Genomic DNA, 9,432 nt, shown 5'->3' on the forward strand with positions numbered 1-9,432 from the left:
AAGCCTCCCTCCCCCTTTCCTGGCTCACAGGCCCCAGTCCGGCGAGTTCAAAGTCTGCTGCCTGGCGAGAACAGCCAGCGGGCAGAGCGCGGCGTCGGAAAGGGAAACCGGGGGGCTTGAGACGGGGTACCCAACCCCGGGAGAGAGCTACAAACGAGCCCCGCCCAGCCCTGGCTCGCAGCAGGGGCGCACCACGACGCACTCCAACTCTGGCCGCTCCGCTTGCGCACTTTTCCCGGGAACTTGTGGTTCTGGAGTTGGAGTCCAGGCTCCGCCCCCGCCGCGCGCCAGGGCTCCAATTGGCGGAGCTGCCGCGAGGGGCGTGTCGGGGAGAGTTGGAACGCGTCGGCTTGGGCGGTTGGGGTTATCCCCAGAGGGCGAGAGGAGCGGCGCGGCGGAGTGCGGTGTGACACGCAGGCTGCTGGGCGGGGCGCGCGGGGCCCAGGCCGAGGAGGTAAGGATCCCCGGTCGGGCTGCGACGAGCAGAGCAGGCGGGCTTCCGGCCGGCCGGCCGCCTCCAAATTCCCCGGGACGCCTCGACTATATGGCCCCGGAGCTGGGGCGGGGCGGGCGCACAGCCAGGACCGTCTCGGACTCTGGCCTCGAGCAGAGGCGCGGAGCAGGGCGCTTATTACTGGCTGGTCGGGCTGTAGGCGGGGCGGGGTCTGCAGGGGCTCCAGGGATAGCGGGGTGACAACAGGTAAGGGGTCTCCGGGGTGAAAACAGGTTAGGGGTCTCCGGGGTCGAGGCAGGGCCCCCGGGGTGTGCGCGACGTGAGAACGGAAAAGGTCAGGAGGCGCCCGTGGGCGTTGAGCCCTGGGGCAGAGGGATCTCAGCGCTCCCGCTGTTCGGAGATGGTTCAGGGTTTCCTGACTCACGCCGTCGTCGGTCCCAGTCTGCGGGGTGTGGAGAAGTGGGCTGAGATAGTTGCCCCAGCGAAGGAGGGAAGAGAGGGAGGGTGGAAGCGCCTTCCCCGTGACCTAGGTGCTCGCTGGCCTCTCTCATTTAGGAACCGCCTGGCCCCTGAAGCGTGTGAGTTTGTGACTTTTGGTGGGAGCTGTCAAAGGAAACAGGGCCGGGCTTAATCTCCCATTTCACAGAGGAAGTAACTGAGGCAGGCCCAGAGAGAGGTGGCAGTTCCTTCCCAGCCTGCAGTCACCTGGAATCTCCTTACCTTTCTCTCTCCCTGAACACCTGAAGAGCTGTGCAGGGGGAGAGTTGTCATCAGCCCTTTTTGCAGGTGGGAAAATGGACGCTTTGAGTCACACTGAAACTGTTTTGTTTGTTTTTTATAAATTTTATTTATTTATTTTTGCCTGCATTGGGTCTTCATTGCTGCACGCGGGCTTTCTGTAGTTGTGGCAAGCTGGCTTCTCATTGTGGTGGCTTCTGTTGTGGCAGAGCACGGGCTCTAGGCGCGCAGGCTTCAGTAGTTGTGGCTCGCTCGCTCTAGAGTGCAGGCTTCAGTAGTTGTGGCGCACGGGCTTAGTTGCTCCGCGGCATGTGGAATCTTCCCAGACCAGGGCTCGAACCCGTATCCCTTGCATCGGCAGGCGGATTCTTTTTTTTTTTTTTTTTGCGGTACGCGGGCTTCTCACTGTTGTGGCCTCTTCCGTTGCGGAGCACAGGCTCCAGACGCGCAGGCTCAGCGGCTGTGGCTCACGGGACCAGCCGCTCCGCGGCATGTGGGATTTTCCCGGACCGGGGCACGAACCCGTGTCCCCTGCATCGGCAGGCAGACTCTCAACCACTGCACCACCAGGGAAGCCAGCAGGCGGATTCTTAACCATTGCGCCACCAGGGAAGTCCCTGAATTATGCATTTGACAGCATGTGGTGGTATAGATCAGGGGTCTGCAAACTTTTTATGTGAAGCGCCAAATAGTAAATATTTTAGGCTTTGCAAGCCAGTCCCCATCGCATGCGGCTGTTTTCCAATAAATTGTATTTAGAAAAACTGGCAGTTGTTCAGACTTGATATAGATTTGCCACTCCTGGTGTAGATCATGTGTGACACCTCGACTGTCAAGCACAGAACCCTGGCCACCCAGTGACACTTAGGGCATGGCTCACTCACTGAGAGCACCTTTGGCCCAGCTCGGGTGGTGGGATCCCTTGTGTTCAGGAAGGCCAGCCCAGGAGCCTGCCCTCCTTCCAAAACCTGCAAGAAAGAGCAGGTCTGTTTACTTCCCTGTTCCCAGACACTGGCCCTTCGAGAGTGTCCACCTTCTGTCAGCATCTGGGGTACCACATGGGGCTCAGCACAGGCTGTCCTGGGGCAGGTGGCCCCAAAAGGAGTGGGCACAGGCTCAGCTCTCTCCTCCCCTGTTCTAAGGGAGGATGGTTCACTTCCCTAGTGAGAACAATAAGAACAGGATTCCCCATCTGCTGGGAGGGGTGGGGGATGGGGAGGTGGGGATGCTGCCTCATCTACCAAGAAAATCTCCAAGGGACTTCCCTGGCGGTCCAGTGGTTAAAACTGCGTGCTTCCACTGCACGGGGTGCGGGTTCGATCCCTGGTGAGGGAAAGAAGTGAGGGGGGCGGTCAAAAAAAAAGAAAAAGAAAATCTCCAGGCCATGTTATAGCAGGTGTGAAGTTCTGGTCGTGGCAGATCTGGTAGGCAGATGTGGGGGAGCCCCCCAGGAGGATGCTGTCTGCCCGGCCCCTCACCCCAGCTGGTACTCGCTGCAGGCCCACAGAGGAGGGGGCACAAGAGGCTTCCCACTACCCCAGTCAGTGTGTGGAGTCAGCTTAGAGCCCAGACCCCTTTCATTGTCACCAGGTACTCCCCACCCTTCCTGCGCCATGTTTTGCCGCCAACAGGGCCTGGAGGGGGTCTGTAAACCACTGACTAGGGACAGAGCAGTGTGGGGCATCCTGGGGCCTCCTACAAGGGACGGGGAGACAGCGTTGTAGGCCCTCCCCTGCCCAAAGCTCTCCCCTCCCTGGGCGCTGTTCCTCACTTCCTCCATGGTGCCCACCTGGGTAGCATCTAGTCGGAGGTGGACCTGGGCAAGTCTGCCTCCAGAGCTCACCCACTGTGGGGGGCATCTGCTCTTCTCTCCACATAAAGTCTGTCTGCTCAGTGCTGAATGTGTTAGGCCTCGGCGTGTGGCTGCAAGATTGGGTTTTCACCCAGTTCTGCCAGGTGGCTGCCAGGTGTATTGGAGGGAGCAAGTGGCATTCCGTCCTCAGATGTTCATCCTGGCATGTCCTGCAGCCTGGGCCCTGCTGCTGTGAGGTCAGGGGAGGCCCAGCCTGGTGACCCACTGCAAGGCCAGTAGAGCCCAGAGCTCTTGACCCAGACATTGTACTGTAATTCTTTTCTTTTTGAGGACCTTAAATTTAGAAAAAGAAAGAAAAAGCTCATGTTCCCACTTCCCAGAACTGACTGGTATTGGGATTTTATCACATTTGCTGCTGCCTTCTTTTAAATGAAAGAAATAAAATTTTCTTCTGATTTTGGTTTGTATCTATCTTTTTTGAAAACCATCTTAACTGTTTTTAAGCTTACAGTTCAGAGGTGTTAAGTATATTCCTATTGTTTTGAAATATCTCCAGAATTCTCTTCATCTTACAAAACCAAAACTCTGTACCCATTAAATAACAGCTCTCCTCCACCACCACAGCCCCCGCCCGGACCCCGTTCTTCCTCCTCCTCCACCCCCAGCCCTGGTAACCACCTTGCTACTTTCTGTTTCTATGAATTTGACTACTATAGATACATCATATTAGTGGAATCATGCAGTATTTGTCTTTTTGGGACTTGCTTATTTCAGTTGGCATAATGTCTTCAGTGTCCATCCGTGTTCTAGCAAGTGACAGGATTTCTTTTTAAGGCTGAATAATATTCCATTGTATGTCTGTACCACCTTTTGTTTATCCACTCATCCATCAATGGACACTTGGGATGCTTCCACTTCTTCGCTGTTGTGAATAATGCTGCTATGAACATGGGTGTGCAAATACCACTTGGAGATCCTGCTTTCAATTCTCCTGCATAAATAAGCAGAAGTGGATTGCTGAATCATATGGCAGTTCTATTTTTAATGTTTAGAGGGACCTCCATACTGTTTTCCGTAGCGGCTGCACCAGTTTACATTCCCACTAACAGTGCAGGAGGGTTCCAACTTTTCCATTTCCCTACCAACACTTATTTCCTGTTTTTTTTGATAGCAGCTATCCTTATGGGTGCGAGGTTCCATCCTACCCATTTTTATTCGCAGATATAGTTCTTGAACACTTTTTAAATGTTGCGTAATTTCTGCATACATGGTGTCATACAGACCATTCTGCAGGTTGCTTTTTCCACTCAGCATTTGGTGTCTGTTGTCGCTCCACGATGACCCACGTGAATCGGGTGGAGTCACTGTAAACGCCAACAGTAGCCCATTGTGTGAGTGCACCCAGCTCACCCTTTGTTCTGCCCTTTCCACTCTGCCAGGCATCTCCATTGTCGCTGCTGTAGGTCCCAAAGTCACTGCTCTTGGTGCCTCTCCCTCCTTTGCTACACTCTGAGCTCTTCCAGTGGAGCCCTCATTCAGCCCATCCCGGGGCCCAGCACCCAGCCCAGGGGTCCTGGGGGTGGCCTCTGGAATGTTACCAGACTGTCCACAGCAGGGATGCAGTGACTGGTCCTAGCAGGATAGCCCAGGGCTGTCACCCATAATCAGCTAGGTTTGCAACATGCAGCCGAGATCAGCAGCCTAAAAATAGTGGTTCTTACATAAGGTGGTGTGGACAGCACTTCTCAGGATGGCTTGTGGTCTGAAAGGGGCAAGGGGTGCGTGAGTCGGGACCGAGCACCCCTGTTGTGTAATGCATCCAGCCCCTGCGCTGGCCACACTTCAGCTTCCCACAGGTAGCCTGACTTACGGAACTGCAGTGTGGTGACCCAGAAACTCTGCGTGTGTGATCAGTTTGGCCAGGGGTGTGCTGTGTGCCTGTACACTTGTGCGCACATGGTGGTGGCGGCAGCAGCGGCTGTGGGGTCAGCTCTCATCTGCTTCCTCTTCAGAGATAGGAGGTGCTGGCTCCTTCCTCCTGTGGTGGGCCCTAGGGAGCTTTGGTTCATTCACTAGCCACTCACGAAGCACCTACTATGTGCTTGGCACTGTTCCAGGCATTGGGGATACAGCAGTGAACAAGAAAAGGCTCCTGCTGTGATGGAGCTTAGAAGTGGGTGAGGGAAATAGAAAACACGCAAGCAAATGATGGATAGACAAGAAAATATCAGGTCCTGGTAAGTCCTGTGAAGAAAAAGCAAAATAGGGTAACATCCTACAGAAAAGGTTAGCAAACTTTTTCTGTAAAGAGTAAATTTTAGGTTCTGTAACCATGTGGTCTCTGTCACAGCTCTCAGCTCTGTTGTTGCAGCAGGAGAGCAGCACAGACAATTGTAAATGAATGATGTGGCTGTGTTCCAATAAAACCTTATACATGAACCCAGATTTGACCCTCAGGCCATGGTTTGCTGACCCTGTCCTGGGTAGGGGGAGAAGCTGCCTGAGCTGGGGTTGTCAGAGAGATGCTTTCTGAAAGGGAGGTAGCCTTGCTGTCACTTCACTGGTGGAGCTGTGTGGTGAGAAGTGAGCAGACTGGGGCCAAGCGTGAGACAGAAAAACGATGGAGCTTGCTTGTGGGTCGAATGGGGGTACAGGAAAGAGGAGATTCAAGGCGGAGTCCTAGATTTGGGGCTTCAGCAACTAGGTGAATGGTGGTTTGTTTCTGGAAAAGAAGAGGAGCTGGTGGGAGGTCACGGGGGCAGCTCAGGGGAGAGCTGGGACTGCAGGCTTGCCCTGGGGTCGGCGGTGTTTGGGTGTCCTCAAAGCTGTGAGTCTGGTGGGTCAAAGGGAATGGGTATGGACAGAGCAGAGGGGGCCCAGGTGAGATCTGGGGCTACCACATGGAGCGCTTGGCAGAGGAGGATAGAGGCCTCCTGCCCCATGGGGGAAGGCTCTGAGCAGCACCGTCTCCAGGGGTGCAAGCTCCAGGCTGCCTAGTGACTAACAGAGCCTCAGTTTCCTCCTGTCAAGGGGGGACCTACCTGCTACGGTTGGTGTGAGGACTAAATGAGATAGTCATGCTTGACATGGAAGAAGCACTCAGCAGTGGTACCTGTGATGATGATGGTGGTGACCACTGGGCTCATGGGCTGAGTGAGTGGGTTGCAGGGTCTACGATGCTTTGTCTTGGTAGATGGGGGGTGGGGTGGGGGGGGTCACTGACAGGTTGGGGTTGCAGACACCCCGTTGCCTGGCACTCCCCATCCTCGTGCATGCACCTGCACCCTTCCACCTGGGGCAGGCCCAAAGTGCCGGGTAGTCAGTGCTCCTAGAAGCCTCTTAAGGCAGTTGGGGCTCAGTATCCTTGCCCCTTGGGTGGATGGTGTTGAGGCCTGTTCTACCCTGTTTTCCAAGGCTCCCCAGGGGCTCGAGCCCCCACTTCTCAGTCACACATCTTTACTGCTGCCTTCCTATCCCGAGCTGGCTTCCACACGCCCCTCACTGGGGCGGGGGGTTCCCCCTTCACCTCCCAGTAACTCCTTGTCTAAGGGTCGTTTTCTGGGGCAGCGAGTTTCCTTAGTTGAGTGGCCGTCTGGGCCTGCAGTGGGGTAATTAGTGCGTTGTCTGACGGATGGGTTGGTGAGCTGGGGGTGAGCCCCCCCCCCCCCCCCACGTCTGAGCAAGCTGACGCATCCTCTGCTGCTCCTCCCACAGCCGAGTGGCCGAAGATGGTGGACTACCTGGCGAACACGGAGATCAACAGCCAGCGCATCGCGGCTGTTGAGAGCTGCTTCGGGGCATCGGGGCAGCCACTGGCCCTGCCGGGCCGAGTGCTGCTGGGTGAGGGCGTCCTGACCAAGGAGTGCCGCAAGAAGGCCAAACCGCGCATCTTTTTCCTCTTCAACGACATTCTGGTGTACGGCAGCATCGTGCTCAACAAGCGCAAGTACCGCAGCCAGCATATCATTCCGCTGGAGGAGGTGACGCTGGAGCTGCTGCCCGAGACCCTGCAGGCCAAGAACCGCTGGATGATCAAGACGGCCAAGAAGTCCTTCGTGGTGTCAGCCGCCTCCGCCACCGAGCGCCAGGAGTGGATCAGCCATATCGAGGAGTGTGTGCGGCGGCAGCTGCTGGCCACGGGTCTCCAGCCCAGCACGGAGCACGCGGCGCCCTGGATCCCCGACAAAGCCACGGACATCTGCATGCGCTGCACGCAGACGCGCTTCTCGGCGCTCACCCGACGCCACCACTGCCGCAAATGCGGCTTTGTGGTCTGTGCTGAGTGCTCCCGCGAGCGCTTCCTCCTGCCGCGCCTCTCGCCCAAGCCCCTGCGCGTCTGCAGCCTCTGCTTCCGCGAGCTGGCCGCCCAGAAGCGGCAGGAGGAGGCGGAGGAGCTGGGCACCGGGGCCGCCGGGCAGCCGGCCTACCTGGCCGGGGCCGTCTGCGGAGCGTCCAGTGGAGACGATGATGACTCAGACGAGGACAGGGAAGGCAGTGGGGATGGTGACTGGCCCAGCCGCGTGGAGTTCTACGCCTCGGGAGTCTCCTGGTCGTCCTTCCACAGCTGACCCCGGGTCTGCAGACATGCGGGAGGGCTTCCCTAGTCACTTCGGCATCCAAGCGGATGCCATTGACCGGGCCCCTGAGAGGGCAGAGTTCCCCAAGCTGCCCGGCACCCTGCAGGGCCCTTCGCCATGGGACCCTACCCCACGGGGTGGTGGGCACAGTGGAAGTGGCTCTTTTTCTCTGAACCCCCAATGCCTCTTTTTGGATACTGGCGTCCTTCTAGTTCCACTTCAGGTAATTACCTTTTCATTTAGCAAACCCAAAATACTTAGGCCTCTTGGGAACAAATGTCGTTTCTCGGCCCTTTGAGCTGTTGATCCAGATGATCCCTTGAATTAGACGAACTCAGGAAGCTTTAGGGGCCAGAGAGAAGGTTGCACTGGAGTGAGGTCCCCTCCTCTCTGAGGCCTTGAATCCCCAGACCTGACCCCGCCCCCCTGCAGGAAAGACTGTGGGTCTTGAGAGGCCTCCAGGAAACCAGTGCCTGCCCACCTGCCTTGCTGATGCCCACCTGCCTGGCTGGCTGGGCCTTGTCAAGGCAGGCATGTGGGCTCACCCAGAGCCAGGCAAGAGACTGCCATGCTGTGGGTGCCCGCCAGGCCCAGGAACTGCAGCCTGAGCTCCCCGTGGTCCAGAGTGGCCTGCCAAGCCCTCTGGCCCAGTCTCACCTCCCTCCAGGTGTCTGATGCCTCGCAATCCTGTCCTCATCCCTCCCTGTGCTGGAGAAAGCAGTGTTTTGTGTTAGGACTCTTAACTGCAAGTGACAGAAACCCTACCCAGACTGACTTAATAATAAAAAGAAAGTTTATTGACTCATGTGTTTGCGAAGTCCAGGAGTGTTCTTGCTTCAGACACACCTCTGTGATTGAGGACTGAAACCATGCTAGGTGGCAAATGTCAACAACTGTCCACCACTCTGGGCATTCCTGAGAATGCTGGCAGTTCCAGTGGGGTCAGATGTTTGCACCACACCATGGTTGATTCCCAGGGACAGAGCCCCGTCCATCCAGGCGCTGTGACTGTAGCCCAGCACCTGCAGCCCTGTTCACTTGGTGTGAGTTATCTAAACAGCCAGACAGCAAGTAAAGGAAACAAGGAGCTGCTTGTCCAGCTCTCCATGAGCCTTCCAGGTTTAAAGCTCTCCCACGTGGCCTTCTGCTCTGCCACCCCCGCCCCCCCGAGGCTGGTGCAGTTGAGTGGGGAGGTCCCAAGTGCAGCAACCTGCCATGCTCAGCTAGTGTGCGCTGGGGCTGGAGCTTGAATGGCAGCCACCTGATGCCTGGCCCACACCCGGCCACAGAGCTGTGGTCCTTCAGGACAGTCTCCTGTACCAGTCTTCCCCCCCGTCGCCTGGGTGGCCTTGGCCAGAGCCCACTGGGCAGAGAGGGGATCACCATCAGAAGTGGTGACTTTGGGACCAGGAAAGCTGCCCCCAGCCCACACTGCGCAGTGCCTGAAAGCCCACCATCAGCTCCAGTCCCTGGGTGAACAGTTGTCCTCCCGGCCCAGTTCTCAAACGTTCACTTGCAGACAGAACCCTGAGAATCTCCTCTGAATGCTAACTCTGATTCAGCAGGCCAGGTGGGCTCCAAGGGGTGGCAACATTCCAGCCTACTCTTGACAGGAGCCACCTGTGTGAGGGAGGGTGGGAGGGGCAGAGTGTGAGGCACCCAGGGCCTGCCTGTGGCCTAACCCTCAGGGCAGAGGGACTGGGTGGGGAGGGTCAGAGGTGCTTCCAAGAACTGACGAGTCCTTGGCCTCCCTGAACCACACAAACTGGTTCAGGCAGTTCTGCCTGGGCAGAGGGTTCAGGGCAGGCAGGTTACAGGGTGCAGGGCAACTTACTGAGGCCAGATCGGCG

General features: G+C 57.0%; 1 protein-coding gene across 1 annotated transcript; it reads left to right on the forward strand.

Annotated features, from left to right (window-relative positions):
* Positions 1-358: 358 nt before the first annotated feature.
* PLEKHF1 (pleckstrin homology and FYVE domain containing 1) lies at positions 359-8,723 on the forward strand. Its single transcript, XM_079906487.1, has 2 exons — positions 359-454; positions 6,720-8,723. The coding sequence occupies exon 2, from the start codon at positions 6,734-6,736 to the stop codon at positions 7,571-7,573; it is 840 nt and encodes a 279-aa protein (XP_079762613.1). The 5' UTR covers positions 359-454; positions 6,720-6,733; the 3' UTR covers positions 7,574-8,723.
* The last annotated feature ends 709 nt before the right edge of the window (positions 8,724-9,432 follow it).

The sequence above is a fragment of the Stenella coeruleoalba genome (genome assembly GCF_951394435.1).
Source record: "Stenella coeruleoalba genome assembly, chromosome: 20".
Classification (NCBI taxonomy): domain Eukaryota; kingdom Metazoa; phylum Chordata; class Mammalia; order Artiodactyla; family Delphinidae; genus Stenella; species Stenella coeruleoalba.